Source organism: Hemiscyllium ocellatum, chromosome 11, assembly GCF_020745735.1.
Source record: "Hemiscyllium ocellatum isolate sHemOce1 chromosome 11, sHemOce1.pat.X.cur, whole genome shotgun sequence".
Lineage (NCBI taxonomy): Eukaryota > Metazoa > Chordata > Chondrichthyes > Orectolobiformes > Hemiscylliidae > Hemiscyllium > Hemiscyllium ocellatum.
Genome location: NC_083411.1, coordinates 95,007,831 through 95,035,134, shown reverse-complemented (window position 1 = coordinate 95,035,134; position 27,304 = coordinate 95,007,831). Strand labels below are relative to the sequence as shown.

General features: G+C 40.3%; 1 protein-coding gene and 1 non-coding gene across 7 annotated transcripts in view; both read left to right on the top strand.

The window, feature by feature from the left end:
• LOC132820264 (probable E3 ubiquitin-protein ligase MID2) overlaps positions 1 to 27,304 on the top strand; it is a 243,501-nt gene that overhangs the window by 199,570 nt on the left and 16,627 nt on the right. For all 6 annotated transcript variants that reach the window (XM_060832278.1, XM_060832272.1, XM_060832275.1 and 3 more), the window contains exons 4-7: positions 2,399 to 2,506; positions 15,767 to 15,915; positions 18,587 to 18,714; positions 22,516 to 22,659. In XM_060832278.1, coding sequence (XP_060688261.1) covers positions 2,399 to 2,506; positions 15,767 to 15,915; positions 18,587 to 18,714; positions 22,516 to 22,659 — 529 coding nt within the window. The remainder of the gene's footprint in view (positions 1 to 2,398; positions 2,507 to 15,766; positions 15,916 to 18,586; positions 18,715 to 22,515; positions 22,660 to 27,304) is intronic.
• trnas-aga (transfer RNA serine (anticodon AGA)) lies at positions 2,989 to 3,070 on the top strand. Its single transcript has one exon. It is a non-coding gene; the product is annotated as a tRNA-Ser (tRNA).

The window sequence follows — 27,304 nt, the reverse complement described above, 5'->3', positions numbered from 1 at the left end:
GTCCAACAGGTTTATTTGGAAGTACAAGCTTTTGGAACATTGCTCCTTCAGGTGGATAGTGGGGCAGGATCATAGGACACAGAATTTAGAGTAAAAGATCAAAGTGTCTTCCAACTGATGCAATGTATTGAACAAACCTAGATCATTGTTAAATCTTTAATCACTCAAAGGGGTTGCAGGTTTCGATTCATTAATTTGTAAATCCCAGAACTACTTTCAAGTAACAGGCCCGAGATAATGTAAGGTCTTATTTTAAGAAAAGTGACATTTCAGTTCAGACAAAGCATTAAAGGTGTGAAGTTGGAGTCCAAGAATGTGATGCTGGAAAAGCACAGCCGGTCAGGCAGCAACCGAGGAACAGCAATGTCGACATTTCAGGCCTAAGCCCTTCGTCAGGAATGAGCTTGTGGGCCAAAGGGGTTGAGAGATAAATGGGAGGTGGATGGGGCTGGGGGAAGGTAGCTGGGAATGCAATAGTAGATGAAGGTGGGGGGTGAAAGTGATAGGTTAGATAGGTGGAAAGGAAGATGGACAGGAAGGACAGTGCAAGAGGGTGGTGCTGAGTTGGAAGGTTGGGACTGGGATAAAGTGGGGAGGAGGGGAAACGGGGAAACTGGTGAAATCTACATTAATCCTGTGTCAGTCAGTTCAATGAGTTTCTCTATTTACCACAGGCCTTGACAGTGGTGTTCCAGCTCACTATAAGTTGCCAACTTGTGGATTCTAAAATTAGTTGGAGGGTCCCAAGGCGGAAGATGAGGCTTTCTTCCTCCAGGTGTCAAGGGGTTAGGGTTTGGCGATGGAGGTGGCCCAGGACCTGCATGTCCTTGGCAGAATGGAAGGGGGATTTAGTGTTCAGTCACGGCATGATGAGATTGGTTGGTGCAGATGTCCCAGACATGTTCTTTGAAACGATCCTCAAATTGGCGTCCTGTCTCCCCCAATGTAGAGGAGACAATATTGGGTGCAACGCATGTAGTAGATGATGTGGGTGGAAGTACAGATAAATTTCTATCAGATGTGGAAGGATCCTTTGTGGCCTTGGACGGAGGTAACATGGGAGGTGTGAGTGCAGGTTTTGCACTACTTGTGATGGCAGGAGAAGGTGCCGGGAGGGGAGGGAGGGTTGGTGGGGGGCGTGGACTTGATAAGGGAGTGGCAGAGGGAATGGTCTCTCTGAAATGCAGATAGGGTTGGGAAGGGATTTCCCATATCTTTGGGGTCTGTTTGTAGGTGGCGGAGGTTGATGGTGTGGAAGGTGAGGACCATGGGAGTTCTGACCTTGTTGCAGTTGGAGGAGTGGGGTTGAAAGGTGGAGGTGCAGGAAGTGGATGAGATGCACTGGAAGGCATTGTCGACCACATGAGAAGGGAACTGTGGTCTTTGAAGAAGGAAGCCATCTGGGATGTTCTATGGTGGAATTGGCCCTCCTGGGAGCAGATGCAGCGGAGGCAGAGGGATTGTGAATAAGGAAAAGCATTTTTACAGGAGGCAGGGTGGGAAAAGGTGTGGTCCAGGTAGCTGTAGGAATCTGAGAGGTTAGTCTGTCTATATTCCAACCTTGAGTCAGACTGGTTATATTTCCAAAGTAGGAATTGATAAAATGTCACATGGACTGACTGCTTACAGACTGTGTGCTTGTTGAACAAAATCAAATTGATCTGCAAATGTGAATTCACCCCATAGACTTATGTGCAGATTTGTATTTTCTGATGCATTCTATTTTGTTCAATAAGCACACAGTCTGTAGGCAGTCAGTCCATGTGACATTTTATCAATTCCTACTTTGGAAATAGCAACAGTCTGACTCAAGGTTGGAATACAGACAGACTCTAACCCCACACCTTTAATGCATTATCTGAGCTGAGTTGTCACCTTTTTTTTAAAACCTTAAGTTATCTCGGGACTGTGACTTGAGAGAAGTTCTGGGATTTACATGTTAATGAATTATAACCTGCAACCCCATTCTAAGTGATTAAAGACTTAACAGCAATCTAGGTTTGTTCAATACATCGCATTAGCTGTATGACACTTTGATCTTTTATTATAAATTCTGTGTCCTATGATCCTGCCCCAATAGCTACCTGATGAAGGTGCAGCACTCTGAAAGCTTGCACTTCCTAATAAATCTGTTGCACTATAACCTGACGTTGTGTGATTTTTAACTCCAGTAATGTTGAGCTGCTTGAGTGTTTTTGGAGCTGAATCTTATCCACACTTGAGGGAAAGCAGTATATTCTAACTCCATGCAAGCATTTACATCGTGAGTGAATATAGACAAAGCAAAGAAGTTATCAATACACAAGTATATTTGTACTAAAAGTGGAAAAAGCAGCTTGAGAGTTAGTGGTCTTGAAAAGAATAGATGACTGTTCCATTGATTTGTATTTACTAACAGGTAAACACTGCAATACAAGAGAACAAACTAAAAGAGGAATGTGATGAGCTGATGGACATTATTAGACAAAGGAAGCAGATCATTGCTGTGAAAATCAAAGAGGGAAAGGTAGGTGTTTCCATTAAAATTTGTTTTTAAAATACAGTCAAGCAAAATCCAGGCTGTTGTAATCAATCTCCTTTCTGTGGTTCACAGCGAAACACTGTAAGCTCAATGTATTGACAACTAGCTCGAGTAATGAACTCAGCCAGAAAATTGACGCTTTCTGCTTTAATTCTTTCAAATCCTCTAAAGAACTGCTGAAAATCATGCTCTTCAATACGTGATAAGTATATCTCACAAATAAGTCTTAACTTATTTTGAAGAAAATGGGCAGAATTCAGTGTAACTGATGCAAGTCCATTCTCAGTTACAGAACCCACAAAGAACTTGTGTTACTTCTGAAAGTAGGATCTGACTGAATGAAGTGCCTGTCAGGCATGTGATAGGCTACCTCCAGGATCGAAGACCCTGAGGTTAGAATTCCTACCCATTGAGGCTACAGCCAATCAAAGGCTGGAAGCCTCCATTGCCAATTGTGCTGCTAGCCTGTAGTCATGGCCGAGCGGTTAAGGCGATGGATTAGAAATCCATTGGGGTTTCCCCACGTAGGTTTGAATCCTGCTGACTGTTATGAATGACTTCCTGCTGGACAAATTTTCGCTCAAAGTTCAAGAAGCCTACTTTGCAAACCAGGCTGGTAATTTGATTAGACTTGGGAAACTCTAGTTCTTCATCAGAAATGTACCAATTGTACTGCTACCTTTACCAATCCAGTGGCTTCACCAGAAATCATTGGTGTTACCTGGACTCGGATGAGTTTAGGGGTGAGGCTGGGTGTTAGAGATTGCAGAAGAAAGTGTTAGACAGTAAGGGCATGGATTGGCTTTCTGTGGTTATTCCTCCCAGCTTCAAATTCCACTGGAGGTTTTCACAAGGTATTGGAAAGCTGCAACTCTCTTGTTTACTGTCAAAGGCACCACTAAATTGCATTGGTCTTAGGGATGATTGGTGGCAGTTAACTCAATAATGAGCCTAATTGACATCACATCATGAGTGAATGAGTTTCACTTGTGGGTCTTTTCTGGCCTCTAACTTAGTCATTTCTGGTCAACTGATATATGGCTTCTTTGATTATGTGGGCCCAGACATCACATTTCTACATATTGGCCTGTATTAAATCCAGCCTGTCTATTCTTGGAAATAACACCTAGAATATGAGCAATGTGAAAGTCCCCTTACCAATGGAAAAAATATTCGGGGAAGAGTCCAGAGAAAGTTCATTAGGTTGATTCTGGAAATAGAGAGATTTTCTTATGCAAAGAATTCCAGTAGGTTGAGTTTGTGCTCATTGGAGTTTGCAGAATGAGAGAAAACAGTTATTGAAACATATAAGATTCTTTGAGGGGAGTGGGGGAGGAGAGGAGGGTGGTCATGGAAGTGGAGTTATGAATTACCAGATTAACATGCTGTCATTCAATTGTAGAGAAGAAACGGTGTGATGAATGGTCTGCTTCTGTTTTTGTCATACAGTTTTATTGTCAATTGTACATATTTAAATCCCTTAAGACATACTGACTTAACTATAAGAACTATTTTGTAGAATAGGCTTTATCAAGTATTGTTTGTAGCTAATGAATCTTTCCATACTGGACCTTAGTCATGGTTGACATCATTACTGGCATATACTGTACATATTTACAGAAATCCTGTTCCCATCAGAAAAATGTAGGCTTTTTGGTAGAAAATATTTGTTTTCAAAGCTTAATAAAATCCATCAACTGCTCAAATTTATTATTGAAGTAGACCAATCAAACAAGCTCCTATCTCAATGTATTAGTTGAGAAATCTGCCAGTGAGTTTCTACTAATATCTACCAAAAATATGAGAAATTCATCTGTTCAGTACATTAACTATAAGTTGATCTTATTGGTAACCTCCTGCATAAAGCCATAGCCAACTAGAAGCCATGAGATAAGGCACATTAAAACTATCCCGTATGATAATATCTATTCTGATCAAATCATCACTAAATGAATATCTCACAATCTCATGAAAGGGCCTAATCCACCAATTTTGGCTGTGTGCAATGACCTACCACACATTATCCTGAAAGGGGAAGGTGTCTTGAATTTGAACAACAGATGATGCTAGCCATCTTATGCAGCTTCTTTGCAGTGAACACATGAGTGGATTTCTCCACGATCTGGATGCTTCTCTCAAGCCAAAAAGATGTTTTGCCTATTGCAAAATGTGATATTTGTCAGATATGTAGGCCATATGTCCCAATGCCAGGTGGATTATATCAAATAACATGGCACTCAGTTGAGTAGGACGCTGATTTTTCTCAATCGGCCCATGCTTGCAGAGCATAAAATTATATTTCTACAATTTGATATGATTCAGCCGTTATGCCCCTGGCCAAGTTGTTACTGCACTGGCATCTACCTGACAATGTGGAAGACTGCTCAGATATGTGTTGTATACAAAAGAGAAGATAAATCCAATGTGACCAATTATTGCCCCATCAATCCACTTTCGGTCATCAGTAAAGAAACGGAAAGGGTTGTCAACAGTACTATTATTGCTCAACAATAATCCACTCACTCACCGTGCTCAGTTTCCCCTAGGATCACTCAGCTCCTGATCTCATTTCAGCCTTGGTTCAAATCTGGACAAAAGGGTTGAATTGCAGAGATGAGATACAAGTGGCTGCTCTTGATATCAAAATTGCATTTTCCTGAGTGTGATATCAAACGCCAAATAAAACTACAGCTAATGATAATTGGGGTAAAAATCTCCTCTGATTGGAATCATAACTAGCTAAAAGGAAGATTTTTGTTGTTGTTAGAGGTCCATCATCCCAACTCCAGGACATCTCTGCAGGAGTTCCTCGGGCCCAACCATCTTTCAGCTGCTTCGTTCATTTCCTTCCCTTCATCATAAAGTCAGAAGTGGGGATGTTCAATGTGCAAATTTCACAATGTTCAGCACCATTCATGGCTCCTCAGATGCTGAAGCAGTCTGTGTCAAAATGCAGAAAATCCCAGACAATACCCAAGTGTGGGTTGATGGATTGCAGGCATTGACCATCCCCACTGAAAGAATCTAACTATGGTCCTTTAACATTCGATGGAATTGCCATCATTGAATACCCTACTATCACAGTCTTGGGATTACCATTGGCCCGAAACTGAACTGGACTAGCCAGTTAGATGCAGTGACTACAAAAGAAAGTCAGCGGCTAGGAATTCTGCAGCAAGTAACTAGTTTCCTAACTCCACAAAGTTTGTCTACCATCTACAAAGCACAAGTCAGGAGTTTGATGAAATACTGCTCACTTGCCTTGAGTGTTGTTGGAGCTGCACTTATCAAGAAGCTTGACAATACTTGGGACAAAGCAGCCTGCTTCATTAGCACTGACACATAGACTCAAGAGATGTACAGCATAGAAACAGACCCTTCCAGTCCAACCCATCCATGCCGACCAGATATCCCAACCCAATCTAGTCCCACCTGCCAGCACCCAGCCCATATCCCTCCCAACCCTTCCTATTCATATGCACATCCAAATGCCTATTAAATGTTGCAATTGTACCAGTCTCCACCACTTCCTCTGGCAGCTCATTCCATACACATACAAAGTGTGACAAAGTTTCCTCTTTAGGTCTCTTTCTTTTTTCCTCTCTCACCCTAAACCTATGCGCTCTAGTTCTGGACTCCCCCACCTCATTGAAAATACTTTGTCTATTTATCCTATCCATGCCCCTCATAATTTTGTAAACCTCTATAAGGTCACTCCTCAGCCTCCAACGCTCCAGAGAAAACAGCCCTAGCCTCTTCAGCCTCTCCTGATAGCTTAAATCCCCCAACCCTGGCAACACCCTTGTAAATCTTTTCTGAATCCTTCCAAGTTTCATAACATCTTTCCGATGGGAAGGAGACCATAAATGCAAGCAATATTCCAACAGTGGCCTAACCAATATCCTGTACAGCCGCAACATGACCTCCCAACTCCTGTACTCAATACTCTGACCAATAAAGGCAAACATACCAAACGCCTTCTTCACTATCCTATATACCTGCGACTCTATTTTCAAGGAGCTATGAACCTGCACTCCAAGATCTCTTTGTTCAGCAACACTCCCTAGGGCCTTACCATTAAGTTTATAAACCCTGCTAAGATTTGCTTTCCCAAAATGCAGCACCTCGCATTTATCTGAATTAAACTCCATCTGCCGCTTCTCAACCCATTGGCCCATCTGGTCCAGATCCTGTTGTAATCTGAGGTAATCTTCTTTGCTGTCCATTACACCTCCAATTTTGGTGTCATCTGCAAACTTACTAACTATACCTCCTGAAACGTTCCGCAAGGATCCTTCCATATCCGCCACAAATTCACCTGCACCTCCACACACATCATCTATTGCATCTGCTGCACCCGATGTGGCCGCCTCAATATTGGGGAGACAGGCCGCCTACTTGTGGAACGTTTCAGAGAACAACTCTGGGACACCCGGACCAACCAACCCAACCACCCCGTGGCTCAACACTTTAACTCCCCCTCCCACTCCACCAAGGACATGCAGGTCCTTGGACTCCTCCATCGCCAGACCATAACAACACGACGGTTGGAGGAAGAGCGCCTCATCTTCCGCCTGGGAACCCTCCAACCACAAGGGATGAACTCGGATTTCTCCAGTTTCCACATTTCCCCTCCCCCCACCCTGTCTCAGTCGAATCCCTCAAACTCAGCACCGCCTTCCTAACCTGCAATCTTCTTCCTGACCTCTCCGCACCCAACCCACTCTGGCCTATCATCCTCACCTTGACCTCCTTCCACCTATCACATCTCCATCGCCCCTCCCTCAAGTCCCTCCTCCCTACCTTTTATCTTAGCCTGCTGGACACACTTTCCTCATTCCTGATGAAGGGCTTATGCCCGAAACATCGAATTTCCTGTTCCTTGGATGGTGCCCTATTCTCTCCCTAGTTACCCTTTTGTCCTTAATGTATTTGTAAAAGCCCTTTGCTTTTACTCTATTTGCCAAAGCTATCTCATGTGCCGTTTTTGCTCTCCTGATTTCCGTCTTAAGTATACTCCGACTGCCTTTATGCTCAGATAAGGATTCACTTGATCTATCCTCTCTATACCTGCATCCACAAAAATGTATTTCTTCCACCACTAATGCTTGTTGTAGCATACACCATTTACAAGACACTGCAGAAATTCACCAAGGATGCCTTACACAAGCAGTGTGGTACTGGAAAAGCACAGCCAGTCAGGCAGCATCCAAGGAGCAAGAGAGTTGACATTTCAAGTGTAAACTCTTCATTGGGAGCCGAAGAGATTATGCTTGAAACGTAGACTGTCCTGATCCTAAGGTGCTACCTGACTGGCTGTGCTTTTCCAGCACCACACCTTTTGATTCTGATGGCCAACATCTGCAGTCCTCGCTTTCTCCTCCTGCCTTGGACAAGCCCATGACTACAATCATCTAGAAGGTCAGCAGCTGCGTGGCAACATCACAACCCAAGCCACGTCATTCTGACTTGGAAATATGTTGCTGTTCCTTTAGTGATGTTGGGTCAAATTCCTGGCACTACCCCTCTAACAACATTGTCAATATATCTACAACAAATATTTCAAGAAGACAGCTCACCAATACCCCCCTCAAAGGCAACTACAAATAAACAATAAACACTGGCCCAGACAGCAATGTCCACATCCCATTTAAATAATTTTAAAAAAGTTGTACATTATTTATGAAGAGGTCCTGACAACAAGGCTTCCAAATTTAAATTGTAATTTCACAAGGTTCCCTTTTTATTCGGTGATATAAGGTTTCAGCTTTAAAAACATCTTGGTTATTGAGTTTGCTCTTCTGCTGCAGAAACTTTCCCTTTTATTTTCTTTGGCTCTGTCTTAGAAGATTCTATTGTAAACATTTTGAAGTTTTTCTTCAATCCTTGTTCCCAATGTTACAGCTGGATTTAGATTCAAAAGTTCCAATTGTGGTACAGTAAAATTTAAAGATAGGCTGCCGCATTCTACTCAAACATTAACCATTTTTTTGCAGCTAATATTTAACATTTCAAAAGACTCCTTTACACCACCACCATCCTTCTCCTATTCCCTGCTGCTCAATGGAATGAGTATTCAATATGTTTGAGTGTGTAGAGGTTGTTTGATAGATTGAAATAATCAAAGTTGATCCAAGCAGAACAAATGTGATACATAAGCTGTGCTTGATGTCCAATTCAATATATATTTCAGAATGCTTCAAGATCCAAGCAAAAAAAAGTCATAATTAAAATCACTTTTATTGGAAAATGTTGGACCTCATAGTTTCATCTGAAAGTATTAGGGTCTGTGATCCTGAACTTCATACTAGGATTACCCTGAAATCTACGAAGCATCATGTGTATAAGTATAGCTAGAATGTTGAGAAGTCACATTTCAGTTCAACACTGATTACTACTCGTGTCAATTAAGTTTAATATATACAAAGGGAGTCTTCAGAATTTATACAGTTTTTTTACTGTTGTATAATAGATGAATCATGTTCATGGAAATCCGGGGTCCACCATGATGACAATATAAATTGTTCCCTCACAATTGTGCTATTGAGTGCTGGGTATTTAGAAAAGCTGCTTATAACCGCTCATCAATACAGGATAGATACTGACTGTAGCCACATTTTAATCAGATGACCAGGGGAAATAGTTGGAAAATAGAAAAAAAGAGATCTTGTCCATGTTGAATTTCGAGTCATGTTAGGTCCGGACTATCAGGCTGAGAGGAAATAATGAGACCCCCTCTCCACTGCTTCCCTCCTACCCCACCCCGTTATGGTCACACAAATACGAATATGCACTGACTTCATAGAATCTCTTGTGTGGAAGTAGGCCATTCAGCCCATCAGGTTCACACTGACCCTTTGAAAAACATCCACTCAGACTCATCCTCCTACACTATCACCTTGTATTTTACCAAAGCTAATCCATCTCATCTGCACATCCCTATGGCCAATTTAGTGTGGCTAATCCATTTTTGGACTGTGGGAGGAAACCAGAGCTCTCAGAGTAGACTCTGGAAGATGGTGCATACTCCACATATATGAAGACCCGAGGCTGGAACCAAACCTGTGTTCCTGGCGCTGTGAGGTAGCAGTGTTAACAATGTAGCCCTTGCTACATTCCTCATTATAGAGTCATAGAGATGTACAGCATGGAAACAGACCCTTCGGTCCAACCCGTCCATACTGACCAGATATCCCAACCTAATCTAGTCCCACCTGCCAACACCTGGCCCATATCCCTCCAAACCCTTCCTATTCATATCCACATACAAATACCTCTTAAATGTTGCAATTGTACCAGTCTCCACCACATCTTCTGGCAGCTCATTCCATACATGTATTACCCTCTGCGTGACAAAGTTGCGCCTTAGGTCTCTTTTATATCTTTTCCTTCTCACCCTAAACCTATGCCGTCTAGTTCTGGACTCCCCAACCCCAGGGAAAAGACTTTGTCTATTTATCCTATCCATGCCCCTCATAATTTTGTAAACCTCTATAAGGTCACCCCTCAGCCTCCGACACTCCAGGGAAAACAGCCTGTTCAGCCTCTCCCTGTAGCTCAGACCCTCCAACCCTGGCAACATTCTTTTAAATCTTTTCTGAACCCTTTCAAGTTTCATATCATCTTTCCGATTGGAAGGAGACCAGAATTGCACACAATATTCCAACAGTGGCCTAACCAATGTCATGTACAGCCGCAACATGACCTCCCAACTCCTGTACTCAATACTCTGACCGATACAGGAAAGCATACCAAACTATCCTATCTACCTGCGACTCCACTTTCAAGGAGCTATGAACCTGCACTCCAAGGTGTCTTTGTTCAGCAACACTCCCTAGGACCTTACCATTAAGTGTATAAGCCCTGCTAAGATTTGCTTTCCCAAAATGCAGCACCTTGCATTTATCTGAATTAAACTCCATCTGCCACTTCTCAGCCTATTGGCCCATCTGGTCCAGATCCTGTTGTAATCTGAGGTAACCCTCTTCACTGTCCACTACACCTCCAATTTTGGTGTAATCTGCAAACTTACTAACTGTACCTCTTATGCTCACATCCAAATCACTAATGTAAATGACAAATAGTACAGGGTCCAGCACCGATCCTTGTGGCACTCCACTGGTCACAGGCCTCCAGTCCTAAAAACAACCCTCCACCACCACCCTCGGTCTTCTACCTTTGAACCAGTTCTGTATCCAAATGGCTAGTTCTCCCTGTATTCCATGAGATCTAACCTTGCTAATCAGTCTCTCATGGGGAACCTTGTCGAACGCCTTACTTAATTCCATATAGATCACATCTACTGCTCTGCCCTCATCAATCTTCTTTGTTACTTCATCCAAAAACTCGATCAAGTTTGTGAGACATGATTTCCCACGCACAAAGCAATGTTGACTATCCCGAATCAGTCCTTGCCTTTCCAAATACATGTACATCCTCTCCCTCAGGATTCTCTCCAACAACTTGCCCACCACCGAGGTCAGGCTCACCGGTCTGTAGTTCCCTGGCTTGTCCTGACCACCCTTCTTAAACAGTGGAACCACGTTTGCCAACCTCCAGTCTTCCAGCACCTCACCTGTGACTATCGATGTTACAAATACCTCAGCAATAGGTCCAGCAATCACTTCCCTAGCTTCCCACAGAGTTCTCAGGTGCACCTGATCAGGTCCTGGGGATTTATCCACCTTTGTCCATTTCAAGACATCCAGCACTTCCTCCTCTGTAATCTGGACATTTTGCAAGATGTCACCATCTATTTCCCTACAGTCTATATCTTGCATATCCTTTCCACAGTAAATGTTGATGCAAGATATTCATTTAGTATCTCCCCCATTTTCTGTGGCTCCACACAAAGGCCACCTTGCTGATCTTTGAGGGACCCTATTCGCTCCCTCGTTACCCTTTTGTCCTTAATATATTTGTAAAAACCCTTTGGATTCTCCTTAATTCTATTTGCCAAAGCTATCTCATGTCCCCGTTTTGCCCTCCTGATTTCCCTCTTAAGTATACTCCTACTTTCTTTATACTCTTCTAAGGATTCACTCGATCTATCCTGTCTATACCTGACATATGCTTCCTTCTTTTTCTTAACCAAACCCTCAATTTCTTTAGTCATCCAGCATTCCCTATACCTACCAGCCTTCCCTTTCACCCTAGCAGGAATATACTTTTTCTGGATTCTTGTTATCTCATTTCTGAAGGCTTCCCATTTTCCAACCGCCCCATTACCTGCGAACATCTGCCACCAGTCAGCTTTCTAAAGTTCTTGCCTAATACCGTCAAAATTGGACTTTCTCTAATTTAGAACTTCAACTTTTAGATCTGGTCTATCCTTTTCCATCACTATTTTAAAATGAATAGAATTATGGTCGCTGGCCCCAAAGTGCTCCCCCACTGACACCTCAGTCACCTGCCCTGCCTTAGTTCCCAGGAGTAGGGAAGTTTTGCACCTTCTCTAGTAGGTCCATCCACATACTGAATCAGAAAATTTTCTTGTACACACTTAACAAATTCCTCTCCATCTAAACCTTTAACACTATGGCAGTCCCAATCGATGTTTGGAAAGTTAAAATCCCCTACCATAACCACCCTATTATTCTTACAGAGAGCTGAGATCTCCTTGCAATTTTGTTTCCCAATTTCCCTCTGACTATTGGGGGGTCTATAATACAATCCCAATAAGGTGATCATCTTTCTTCTTTCTCAGTTCCACCCAAATAACTTCCCTGGATATATTTCCAGGAATATCTTCCCTCAGCACAGCTGTAATGCTATCCCTTATCAAAAATACCATTCCCCCTCTTCTCTTGCCTCCCTTTCTATCCTTCCTGTCGCATTTCTATCCTGGAACATTAAGCTGCCAGTCCTGCCCATCCCTGAGCCATGTTTCTGTAATTGTTATGATATCCCAGACCCATGTTCCTAACCATGCCCTGAGTTCATCTGCCTTCCCTGTTAGGCCCCTTGCATTGAAATAAATGCAGTTTATTTTATTAGTCCTGCCTGCCCTGACTATTGACTCACTTCTGTTCTCAGCTGTACCTGCCTCAGATCGATCTCTTTCCTCACTATCTCCCTGGGTCCTACCACCCCACCTTTCTAGTTTAAATCCTCCCAAGCAGTTCTAGCAAATTTCCCTGCCAGTATATTAGTCCCCTTCCAATTTAGGTGCAATCCGTCCTCCTTGTACAATTCACTTCTACCCCAAAAGAGGTTCCAATGATCCAAAAATGTGAATCATTCTCCCATACACCAGCTCCTCAGCCATGCATTCATCTGCTCTATCCTCCTATTCCTGCCCTCACCAGCTCGTAGCACTGGGAGTAATCCAGATATTATATCCTTGAGGATCTCCTTTTTAAATTTCTACCTAACTCTCTGTAATCTCCCTTCAGAATCTCAACCGTTTCCCTTCCTATATCGTTGGTTCCAATGTGGACAATGATCTCTTGCTGGCCCCTCTCCCCTGTGAGAACATTCTGCACCCTCTCTGAGACATCCTTGATCCTGGCACCAGGGAAACAACACACCATTCTGCTTTTTCTCTGCTGGCCACAGAAACATCTGTCTGTACCTCTGACTACAGAATCCTTGAACACAATTGATCTCTTGGAAGCTGACGTACCCCTCATTGCATTAGAGCCAGTCTCAATACCAGAAACTTGGCTGTTTGTGCTACGTTCCCCTGAGAATCCATCACCCCCTACATTTTCCAAAACAGCATACCTGTTTGAAATGGGTATATCCACAAAAGACTCCTGCCCTAGGTGCCGACCTCTCTCACCCTTCCTAGAGTTAACCCATCTATGTGACTGTATCTGAGACTTTCCCACCTTCCTATAATTGTCATCCATCATATACTGTTGCTGTTGCAAATTCCTCATCGCTTCTATCTGTCTCTCCAACTGACCTACTCAATCTGATAAGATTCGCATCCAACAGCATTTATGGTAGATACAATCTGCAGTAACCCTTAAACTCTCTTTAAACTCCCACACCTGACAAGAAGTACATATCACTGCAAAAGCCAATTTTGCTCCTTCACAATCTACAGACCCAGAAAATAACACCGTCTTATTCCTCTACAAACACTGCCCCAGGTTAAATTAATAGCTATGGCTTATATTTTAAGTTTAATCAAGAGACTTATCTCCAAAAATATATAATCAAGAAAGAATCCACTATACTCACTACTGCAGCCTTTCTCTTGGACAGACTTAAAATAATGATTAACTTATCTGATTCTGTGCTGTGAACTTCGCCCAACAGTTCCTCCAAGATCAATTGTGAATTTCACTGTTTGTTAATTTTCCCAGATGCACTCTGATGTGTTCTCTCTCTCTCTCTCTCTCTCTCTCTCTCTCTCTCTCTCCCCTGCACTGTCCTCACCATGTCTGCTCACCCTTGTAAAACCGCTGATGTTTTGACTTTTTTGTCCAAAGTTCCAAAGCAATGCAACAGCATATAAAACAGTCATTGTTGCTCCAGGAATTCAAGGAAATCACCTCCAACATCTAAAATACCTCAAAAAAAGGAGCAGCTCTTACAGCCAGAAATTTTTCCCATCCTCCATCTTGGAATACCCAGAATCCAATGAGTTGGTCTGCCAAATGATGCTGAACAGAGAAGCATGCAGTGACATTTTTACTTTCCTATACAATGCAATTCTAACCTTGGTTTCATATTTTAAGAACTCTGAACAGGATTCTGATATTCTGCAATAAATTTTTATAGTGATTTTTATTAAAACCGGTCACAATATAAAAGGGTTGTTTAAATGCAATAAAGTTACTTCAATGTTGTCATAAAATTATCTTCGACTTGCCAAAGCACCCTCCTGACTGCAGTGATCAGTTACTGGACATGTTAATCAATGCTTATGTTGTCCTTGGACATCATTGTTTTTTAAGACATACAGCATTTGAAAATTGCCACTGCACGTGAACTACTCAGACAAGGATTTGGTTTCCACAGTTATATTCAATATATTTGTTACTTTCTGTAGCTGGGATTTACTGATTAGTTGCTTTTTTATCGCAATTCCATATGTTCAGAGATGTAATCCTTGTATTACAATGCTTGGAGGGAAATTTTCAGCTTTCCCATCTCCATTTTTCCTTTCAACTTCTAAAATAATATGCACACTGCCACTGACAGATCTTCAGCACCTTTGTTTTCATTCTCAGCAATCATGTTAATAGGCTGTCCAAATGTGAAGTTGAGGGCTGATATCACAGTCAAACTATTTTCTTTCATCATAAAATCTATGCATTGACTCAATCTAGCATATCAATGATCAAGTCCTTTTATCCTGTTCCATGTTTAAGAGCATTGAATCTAATTGTAGTTAACTTTGTGGTAATTCGTTTGAGAACTTAATTTAGCATAGAACCTAAACTGATCAAGGTTTGTGCGAAGATTTGTAGCTCGGGTGCTCGTTTTTTTTTAGATTAGACTTAGTGTGGAAACAGGCCCTTCGGCCCAACAAGTCCACACCGACCCGCCGAAGCGCAACCCACCCATACCCCTTACCTAACACTACGGGGAATTTAGCCAATTCACCTGACCCGCACATCTTTGGACTGTGGGAGGAAACCGGAGCACCCGGAGGAAACCCACGCAGACACTGGGAGAATGTGCAAACTCCACACAGTCAGTCGCCTGAGGCGGGAATTGAACCCAGGTCCCTGGCGCTGTGAGGCAGCAGTGCTAACCACTGTGCCACCGTGCTGCTGCTTCGCAGGAGGCTCCAGAGCACTGATGATGTCGCCTAGCCAGGGGACGAAACGTTTGCAACGAAAACTTCCAGCTCGGCGAACAGAACCACAACACCTAAACTGAACCTGGGGCTCCCCATGTTTAAGAATTCTTAGTTTCACACTGATTATTGCATTTGTAATCTAAACATCAATAAATAGATTAATTTTTTAATATTGGGAGAAAGGAATTTCATTTCTGCCCTTATTTGTTTCGAGCTCATTTTCCAACTCAATTATTTTAATGGATTTAAAATCTTGAGCACAAAGAATTGGCCAAAGAATCTTAGCCAAAGAATCTTACCCTATAATTTACACTAAACCCATTTTTATTCTTTCAATTGTTTATAATCATATCAAACAAAAGAATGGATATGGCAAGATATGGGCTTTTTCAGAAGCAGCTCAATGCCATGAGTAATAAGTTTGCATGTTCAAATTTTAAGCTTTGTTTATTTATCATCTTTCTTTTTATCTGTTCCTTATCAAGGTTATGAAGTTGAGAAAACTAGCACAGCAGATAGCAAATTGCCGACAATGCTTGGAGCGGTCAGGGTCTCTCATCAGTCAAGCAGAACACAGCCTGAAGGAGAATGATCATGCACGCTTTTTACAAACAGCCAAAAATGTAACAGAAAGGTGGGACAGACTTGCTGAGAATATTAGTCATTCTCTGGTTCAACAGGCAGTCTATATTTATGTATTAAGCATGAAGAACATGACTACTCATATATTGTAAAAGACAATTTCTCTCTCTGGTTTACTGAACTCATCTCCTAAGGCTGATGACTCATCTATTAATCCAACCCCAGCTGAAATCAGCTTAATCCTTAAGCATTTGGTTTGTGTAGCTCGGATCAACATTGTGCAAGGCACAGCCATGAATCTCTGGATTGTGAATTATTTAGCTCCTTCTGTTTTATTATTTTAAAATGAATAATTCATGGTAAAACTTTATTTTTGGCATATAATATAATTTAACAACTTTATAGAATGGATCAGTCAGGATTTGAGAAGATAAGTTTTTCTGGGCTTTAAGTGATCAATTGGTTTAATTTTTCATAAGGGATCAATGGTTATGGCAAGTAAATAATTTGGACAAAGACATGTCAGAGAGACAAAACTTTACATACTACTGCCTCATAAAATTCTGAACTCTGTCCTGCCAGTTGACTTGGGTGCAATTTTAATTGAAAATCATGACATTGATTTTAGGACAGGTTGGCCTAGCTGAATTTTCTTTCTTAGTTTAGGAATTGAAACCAGCAACTGTGCCTCTTCCATTGTCCTTGACGTGATCTGCTAACGCAGCTTTGACTGTATAGTTCAGTTTTATAATGGTGTCCGGTTTCCTTTTGAGCTTCCAAAAGAAAAGAACTCCCATTACATTTTCTCAATTTAAGATGGCAAATTTACATCACCAAAGACTCCATATGCAAAGATTTGCTACATTATCTGTAGGACACATTGTGAAATACGGGTGCAGTAAAGGGCATTTTTCATGTAGAGTGTTAGAAATTGAACATGCCTTTAAAAAAATATTTCGCATTATGATATTTTTTCAAGAATTTGAATCTTTGGTTTTGTCGTTATTTCCTATGAAACTTTTATGGCTTATATTTCTGCTGGCAGTGGTCTGTGACTGCAAAGTTAATGCAGGAGGACAGCACACAATAGCTCAGTAACTCAGGGACAATATTGCAATACTTGTAGTGCCTTCTAGCACTAAGTATCATAGAAGAGAAAGCAGATCAGACCTTGCTATTGTTTATGCAGCTATAAACATTTCCATAACATCAACTGCAAAGATTATTGCTAACCAATCCCATGTTTCTTGGTATCCAGCAGAACCAATTACATCTTTCATTGAAAATAATTATATTCTTATCACTGGCAATGTCACATGATGTTTTTGAAAATACCATGGAGCTCAAGTTTGAGAGAGGACCTTCAGCCAATTGTAGTTGATCTTTCCAGTAACTCAGTGCTTCCAATCCAGCACACATGGACAATCCTTTTGGTCTTTGTTCAGAATTCTGTTCAAAATATTTATCACTTGAACCACCAGCTTTAAATTTACAATTGACAAAGATTGATTTCAAATCTCTACTTCTAGTTCATGGCTTACTATGAAATAACACTGGAGTTACTTTATGTAGACATTATTACTTGAAATAACTTAAGGCTTGTAGTGAAGTTTTTTTCTGGTGTGTAGAGCTTAGAAGTCTGTAATATTTGATATGGTTCTCCTCTTTATACTAGGAATCGGTAGTGTTGCTTTCCTTTACATCTGTCCAATAGATGGCTCTTTGTTTGTGACAGAGGGTTGGATATTAAATACCCTAACTCTGTGTTTTCGGTGGTGGGAGTTGTGTATAAAATAGGGAAGAGGCTCAATACACCACCTTCTCACCCACTCCTGAACTCTCCACTTGATATGGAGGATGAGTTGGTGCTGGAATCAGCAGCCCATCCACCATATGTGGATAAGAAAACTAAAGGTTAGCTGAGCTTGATAAAAGATTGACAGAACCCAGTCCTTAATATGATTGACATAAGCAGCCAGTTGGGAGTGGGATGTCCTTTTTCGCAATTTTTTAAAAAACGCAGGGAGGAGAGGATCTTAGCACTATCTTTGATGGGAGCGCTTTGCATAGTTTGGTCACTCTCCCCAAAGTTAGTATCACCCCTTCCTCTCCCTCCCATTTAACTCCCCAACCCTGTCCCTTCAAACCCAAAACTGTCTGAAGCTGTTCTGAAGAAGGGTCACTGGACCAGAAACATTAACTCTGCTTTCTCTGCATATGTGCTGCCTAACCTGCTGAGTTTCTCTAGTAGTTTATATTTTCGTTCAAGGTCTGTTCATTTGTAGCCAACAATCTTTCTGAATTTTCTCTACATCGACTGAAATTAATGCTGACTACTGTTCTACTTCTCCATTCTAGTATTCTATTAATCTTTAATCGCTCCTTCATTTTGTGTAGATATTGAAAATGACCAATCCATTATGTGCAGTTTTCTGCCTTTTCTCACTGTGCTAGTTCAATTCCATTCCACATCTGGCTTGTGTGTGCTACAATGCTATTAACCAAACAATTTGACCTTCAAGAGTTGGGAGAAGCAAGTGTTTTTTTTAAATTCTATTGAAAACAATACATTTTAATCCTTCAACAGTTTTAAAATAATCTTGATGACAATGAACAATGAGGCCTAGTATTTTCCAGCACTTTTAAAAAATGTTTTACAATAAAGTACTACTTCGATTATTCTCTGATTCTTGAAAATTAATTTGTCTCTTGTGCTTTGGCAGGGTTGCTATGGCAACAGCATCTTCTCAAGTTCTGATTCCAGACATTAACTTGAATGAAGCTTTTGAAAATTTTACCTTAGATTTTTCAAGGGAGAAGAAATTACTTGAAAGCTTGGACTATCTTACTGGTAAGAATGTACGAACAATGGTGAAAAGTTTCTTTTGGCATTTGTTATTACCCTATGAATATCCTGGTAGTAGGTCTTTAGACCGACACCTTTCTCTGGAATTCAGTCACAGGAAGGTTTTGGGGTTAAACTCTAATATTGGGCTAAGGCCTCGAAGTGATCTTTAATTGGTGAGTTAAAGGTCTCAATTAATTGCGGGGTAAGGAGGTTGACCATACCCCTTCTCACCCAGAATTTATTTCTGGTAGAGTTGGGAAGATGGCAGGAATTCACTGACACAACTTCATAATTAAATGCCCAGTACCTACTACATTGCCACCTTTTGAAACACTAGATGCAGCTTTTATCTCCATGCCTTTTCCCTCTATATATCATTCAGAGGATATCCATGTTAACTTAAACCTTAAGCTTTAGCATCCTTTGCCACCTCAAACCTATCACCTTCATTTCATCATTTAAGGATTTTGAGTTGAATTTATTTCAGAAATGCATGTTGGTTTTGTTCAAAAGCCCAATTTGTCAAACAGTTCTTATAAAGTGACTCATCATAATATTGAATTTTAGTGCTATTACTTAAATGCTTCACATTGTCAGAATGGGGAGCAGATGGAGTGAATAGCTGGTGGTAGAAATGAGACTAAAGATCAATGAGGTGTGAAAAAACGATGAAAAAAGGTTGAGATTTAACTTTTTAACTGCACATATGAAGATTTGAAACCTGCCTGCAATAGAGCTTGAACTTGGGTAAGTTGAAATATACGTACGTGGAGTATGGCTACGGCATATTTGAGGACACAGCAGAAGCTCTCTAATATTTGATAGTACTTTGGGTTGGAAACACTTCCTCATGATTATAAATATACAACTCCTCCACAGAATCATAGGAGCTCTAAACTGTAGAAGCAGGCCATTTTGACCGTCAAGTCCACACCGATCCTCCGAAGACGTGTCACCCACATCCCCGCACCATCACCACTGCCCTATCCCTGCAACCCTGCATTTCCCATGGCTAATCCACCTGGCAAGCACATCCCAGAACACTATTGAAAGTTTTGCTTGGCCAATCCACCTAACCTGCAAATCAGTGCACTGTGGAAGAAAACTGGAACACCCGGAGGAAACCCACGCAATCACAGAACGAATGTGCAAACTCCACACATGCAGTCGCCCAAGGCTGGAATCTTAGTCCCTGGCACAGTGAGACAGCTGTGCTTTCAGATAATCAAAAAAACCAGGAACTAATCTTAATGGCCGAATCTTTACCAATTTTAGTTGAGTTCAGTCTCTGAATTACTCCAATCAAGGAGTTACACATTGACTTGCTACTGACATAATCAACTTCATGCTCTGCTGAGCTCAGTAACTTCTGTTTATATCCAGAATAAAATCTGGAAACTGAATTACAACATTTTGGTGAATTTTGAGGACAATGAGCCAACACATGCACCAAAATTACAAGGGATTATTGTTGCTGTCAGTGTAGAAATGGTCTGAGAGACCCAGTCTAAAGCTTTTAGTTCAACCAGCTTTGATGTTGTATGATAATTCAGCTGCTAACAAGATGGTACCAGATGACATGAGATCACCTGCTTGTATCTGTTAACCAGTACTCTCTCAAAATCCCCTGTTCACGTGCCTTTAGGTAAAACAGGATGTACAGTATACTGTTTATTATCTCTTAAGGGTTTGGAACAAGCTTTAAACTGGAGTGCCCCTTTGGATAAAAAACACAGTTGAACCTGCTGTTATTCAACTTCATGGAAATATTTTCTTTATACTCATGAATATGTTACATTCATGAAATTGAAGCTCCCACAGTTTCAGCCATCTTTCAAATTCTCACAGCTTGTTTATTGATCTGTTTTATTGGTATTTTAATATTAAAGTAGATTGACTTAATCTTAGGTGCTTAATTAATGCAAACCCGCTGGTTACTTTCACAATATTGCCTTGTGCCATATGTAATCATGTTGACTTTTAGTTCTTTCCTACTCCCACATTTGGAAATAATATGTCATTCACAAAATTGCGATACTTTTAAATGTATATAATACCTGTCCCTTTTAAATGCTGCTGTTTCAAGCAGAACCCTTCTTCAGAAGAGAAGGCTGCTCTATATTTCTAGCATGTCCTGTTCTTGTTTACAACTTCTATATTTATTATCTGTTATGTCTCAGTTACTGGAATTACTATTTCTACAGTTGAAAGTGATAACAGATGTTTCTTGCATTCTGATCTATGCATTGTCATACCTAGATCCACCCCATCTACCCTTAGCAAGGTTTCTCATCCATCAAAGTTATGTACAGTGACATGATATTTCTGTTGATTTATAGGTGCCATTTGTACTGTAGAGAAAGAAATGTAGTTCACTATTTACTTTGATATCCTAAGCCCTTGTCCCAATTACCTGGCAAAGGTGGCGAGGTTTGGGTTGCAAAACTTGGCGACATGAAGAAAACATTTAGGTTTTAGTTTTAATGGGTACAAATATGACTGGAGGGAAGTGATGATGGATGGTATCAGATATAATTATTTTTCCGCTCTTACCATATAAAATTAAATTTGAAAGAAATAAAATCAAATGAATAATATAGTTGTTGATAAATATGAAGGATTAAGTAGTAGGGTAGAGAGGAGCCACAACGTGGAAACAAAAATGGTAAATAAATCAGGTAACACCACAGTAAGGAAGGAAATACATAATTTCATACATAATTCATTATTCAGTTTAACCTCATTCCTTTCAATGGCAATGCTGCAACCCTCAGTAAAGTCATTAACCTGCTATATATTTGAAATTATAGCTCATTTCCCTTTCCTTCAATATTGACCACTCTATTTTCTTCGCTGTTACGTCTGTTACAAACCACTTATTAGGAGGAGTGAGCTGACTACATTTGTTGCTGTGGTCACTGAAGGAGTTAAACAATGTTTGCCAATTATATAATTTAGACATTATGAAGTTCAATTTTGTTTCATATCAGAATCAAGTCAGCCAGATTCAATTTTTTTAAACAAATAAAAAGCTAGTTTATTGCAAATGAAGTTACTCTTGGAAAGATTCAATTATTTGCAAGCAGTTTAAAATTGGCAATTCTATCCAATTGCCCCATTTGACAATAACACCTTGGAACACAACTTGCCAAATGGTGGTGTTGGGGGGTGGGTGTAAAATACTTAAAATGCTACAAAAAAAGTAAGTACTTTGGCCCAAGTAATGGTTAAATTTTGGATTAAAAACCTACTCTCAATTTGTCTAAATGCTTGTCTGCAACAGAAACCACTTTCCAAAGTAGCGTTCCTTTTTGAATCAATTCTGATTGACTGAATTATCTTTTCTTGGAGACACTGATATAAGTTCAGATTTCTCCTGTAGGAATGTGGCAAGGTCTTGAGTTTTCAACCCGTACATGTTGACGATAGGTGTTTCAGGGGAAAAATAGTGCTGAGGCTGTTTCCCTTGTGATAAGTTTTTCATCCATAAACTAGATCACATGATGGCTCTCTGAAAACATCACAGGATCTCTGTCTGTGTCTGGCAGGGTATGTTCTTTATGAATACGCTATTTTTGCTGCTGTAGCCAATATCCTCTGAACTAAAAGATATTTTGAAAATAAGTCTCAAACCATTATATGTGTAGGTAATATATATGTCTATATGTATATACAGATGTTATAAATTAATATTTTAGGTAAACCTTTCATAACATATCCAACAATAAAAATATATACCATTTTGATGAAAGCATTTTCACAATGCTATTCATGGAAATAATATCTGCCACATCGTTTTTGCAGCCCCAAATCCTCCAAGCATTCGAGAAGAGCTCTGCACAGCATCTCATGACACAATTACTGTTCATTGGACCTCAGAAGATGAATTCAGCATCGTTTCCTATGAGTTGCAGTACACTATCTTCACTGGACAAGCAAATTTTATCAGTAAGTTTTAAAAAGATTACAGAAGCCTGTAGTAGATTGGATGTTTTTTTTTATATATGATGGTGGACTATTGTTAATACTATTAAAATCCATTAATGAAGACTTTCTGATCCCACTAAAATTCTCACAACCCCATAATACAGAGGGTGGGCCAATATCAGGCGTAGCAGCTCACTTACTTTGACAATTTTGTAACTTTAGACACCTCATTTTTCAGATTTGAGCTCAATTAATTTTGCACCAATGCCTTTGATACTCATGCTTTCAGTAAAACACTTGCACGTGCGCGCTCTCTCTCTCTCTCTCTCACACTCTCTCTCTCTCTCTCACACTCTCTCTCTCTCTCTCACTCTCGTACATTGATCATTCTCCAATACAGACCAGTTCCCACACAACCAAGAGACAATACAGTATAGATTGAGGCATTCATTTCTGTTTCTGCCTGCAACACACTATTGGAACCTGATGGCCTCTGCAAAAACTGTTCATCATCTCAAGTGCACTGCTGTGAGCAGTGATAATCTGCGTTTCTCTTTTCCTACCCCTTAATCCTTAACCTCCACCAATAAATATGAGGAGTTCACTGATTTCATTTTTCACTAAGAGTCAAGACTGTGTTCTGCTGCCTAGTGTAGACAGGAAATCTACTTGTTGGTTTGATTAGGAGAATCTTGTATAGTTAACAAGATATAGCTTACTTCGTGATAGAAACAATGTACAAGTTATACTGATAAGGTAGGTACTGTTGCTGAGGCTTTAAAAGAGTCTCAGATGATAGATTTCACTCCTTTAAAATTCTCACATTCATATCAAATCAGCATGGGAGATACTTATGGCACTCCTGCTTTTTCAGACCCATATACAACAGCTCCCCTAATTTTTATTTAACATTACACATTTGTGTTAAAATTACATTTACAGGACTACAACTTCCCCAAGTCTCTGATATTACAAATTCAAGCAATATGGAGTTTTCACTATTCTCCTGAGATGCATTATTTTCTGACTTGCAAGACTGGCCATTTGCTTGGCGGAAGACCATTCCTTTGATTTCCTTCCTGCCTATCTAATGTCTGTTGCTCCTTTGTGTAATCAAGTTCCCCAGGGAATTCATCTCAATTGATCAGTGGTAGATAATTAACTTGTAATGGTGTAAGGTTCCTCAGTTCCTGTTTGGGAACCCTTTGATTGGACAAGCAATATACAATCTTTGTTGGTCTGTAGATTTTTGGATGACCATATCTTTGTTGTTCAAATTCCTGAGCCACACTTGTTGCTTCCCTCCACTCCCACACCAATGTAATAACAGTTGCACATGGTAGCACCTACTGTAGAATGTGGCCTGAGAACCCAATAGGACTGTTCTCCTTGTTCTATCTATCTTGATAATCCTCTAAATGTAAATGTAGATACTTTTGGTAGGACCAGGAGCTGAGAATTCAGCTTCCTTCCCATCAGCAACTCCGTGTTAGTGGGTGAATGCATCTAGTATTCTCCAAGACCTGATCCCATCTTGAGATTTCCATGTAATTATGGGTATCTCGGCATGTTCAGATCCCGAAATGGCTGCAGATTGGCTGGAAATCTTATTAGATTAGATTACTTAGTGTGGAAACAGGCCCTTCGGCCCAACAAGTCCACACCGACCCGCCGAAGCGCAACCCACCCATACCCCGACAATTACCCCATTATCTAATGCTACGGGCAATTTAGCATGGCCAATTCACCTGACCCGCACATCTTTGGACTGTGGGAGGAAACCGGAGCACTCGGAGGAAACCCACACAGACACGGGGAGAACATGCAAACTCCACACAGTCAGTCGCCTGAGTCGGGAATTGAACCCAGGTCTCAGGCGCTGTGAGGCAGCAGTGCTAACCACTGTGCCACTGTTTATTAGCAAACTGTGGCCAGTTGTCAAAAATGACCACATCAGGTATACTGTCTGTTGCAATTATCTCACTAAGACTCCGAGAACTGCATTCATAGTCATGTTGTCCAACTACTTAGAGTTTATCTTTTGGGAGAAATAATCAATGACAATGACCAGTTCTATACTACTACCAACTATGTTGTATGGCGTGCCAGCTCACTACACTGTAGGAACTGCTGCTTATGATGAAGGTTGCTACCACCATCCTTTTCAGATATTGGCAACATAATCTCATGTAATAGAGGAAAATCTTCCTTATCTAGATTAGAGTGTTTTTGTTGTCCAGTTACAGTTTATTGCACATTAATGATTATATACAGGTTACATTGATTTGATAGACAATGAGGATGACCAGATGTTAGGTCTTTACTCCTTGGAGATCTCCTAAGTGGTTTTGCGCATTGTTCCATATCATATCATTGCAATGGGTGGTGCTTATGGCACTCCTCAGTATTACTCCCTTCAGATACATACAATACTATTTCTACAAAGTGACTGATTACTTGCTTGTGGCCATAATCATGATGCACTATGCTTTCTCATCCTTTTCCATCTTCCTTCAGTCTTTGAAATTATTGCCACACTTCTCTTCCCAACACCATTCCTCTTTTTCCAATCAAATGGTATTGACTTGGTTAGCTCCACTCTTACTGATGAAATGGTAGCCAGACAATTTTCTGTAATCATTTCTCTCCACACTAAATACAGCTATCTTGAATTCCATACCTTGACTCTTGATCTGCCCCTTCACCTCTTAATCCATCCATTCTGCTATTTCATCAGGCTGAAGTTGACTGTTTGCAACATTATTGCAACCATTTGAGTCCAGAATTTATGTCTCATCCTCACATCACAAAGACCAAATAATTCCACTTCTATCCCATATTGCGCTAAAATCTTCAACTATGCCTTTTGTTAACTTCAGACTTAACTATTTAATTCTCTTCTGACATGCTGTCATGCTCAATAAATTTTAGTTCCTTCAAAGCTTTTCTGTCTATATTCAAACACTCACCATGCCCCATTCATCTATTGACTTGACTTTGTGCTGGCTAACTTACATTGGCTCTCGATCTCCAAATAACTTCCAATTTTAAAATTCTCATCCTTCTATTCCTTTCCCACCCTAATTTTCTACCGTAACTGAGCTATTTCTACCAACCCCACCCCAACACCACTCCCCTCCCTGCCACTTCTCAAACTATTTGATCTCCTGATTATGGCTTCTTGGGTATACTCACTCGCTACAAAACAACATAGGTGGCCATGCTTTTAGCTATCTAGGCAGTGACTTCTGGAAATCTATTCCTTGACCTTACACTCTTGTGATATCCATCTTGTGACCAAACTTTTATTAATCTCTCCCAATAAGTCACTTTTTGGCTTTGTGCCAAGTTTTGTTTTTGATTATGTTCTTGTAAAAGGTCCTGGACACTTTCTACATTGGAGGCCCTCTGTAGATTTAAAATTACTATTAATTTCAGTGAGATGCAATTCCCAACTAGATTTGCAGAGTACAAGTAAAAAAAAATGTATAGCATTGCTGCTATTTATCACATAATGGTAAGAATGACTGGGAGGAGGTTTGGGAGACATTGACTGACGTGATAGGTAAGTGTGTGAATGTAAGCCCATTGCATTCTCCAGGTGTGTGCTCAATTTTGTCATAAGTAACTACTATTCTGTTCACTAGCAAGAGACCAGCCTAAGGCATTATCTTTAACACAAAACCAATTGTGTAGAACAATGTTCTAAATTTTTCCTAATGGTCTAACGTTCTAAAAAAGTTGACCATTTTTATGCAAGTATTATGCCACTTAAGGCTAGTCAACTGCAACTGATCTACAATGAGATCTCATCTTAAGATTTTATTTATCAGCTTATGTTAAGATGCGTATCACCAAGACTTGAGTTTATATTCATTTCTTTTAATCATTTTGAGAAATAGCCATTATTTTTGTCAGTGCTTCTGGGCAGCTTTTGCACACTGTAATTTTACATCAAGAATTAGGAGCTCTTAAGTGGTGACATGAGGAAAATTATTTACATTATGTTTACAAATTGTCATTTTTATTTCTGCTTTAGTTTTTAACAAATTCTGATACCACACTTGATATATCGTGCACTACACTTCAGGAGGCAATATTTCGAGCAACCTTACCTGCTCTGATTGTTTTTGCAACTTTGGATATCTTTGCAAAATGGTTATACATAGAATGTTGTGAATTCATAAAGGGTATTACTATGAATTCACAATGGCAAATGTTTCTAGCAATGCTGCTATAGTTAGGGATTATGGGAAGGATGAAGAGAATACCAAGCATGGTACAAGAATTGGGTTTTTTATCTCTTTCCACTAGTATATTGGACCAGGATCACCGTTTCCATTATTCTCAGAGCAGTACATGTGTTTTTCTCTAGAGAGTTGAAAGAATTGTTTCCTCGTACCTGAACAACTTTGGTAGAAACTGGTTATGTTAATGAAATAGTAATACAGAGGTCTGGACAAATAATGCAGAAATGAGTTTTAATCTATAGTGATTGTGAATTTTTAATTTCAGTTAACTTAAATAAAATCTAGTGCTAAAAATGTTTGTAAAACCACTGCATTGTCACAGCAGCTCAACTGATTCGCCGACATTGAGTGGAAAATACTTTGACCTAACCCTGTCTGTGACACCAGAATTACAACATGCTTGACTTTTAATTGCA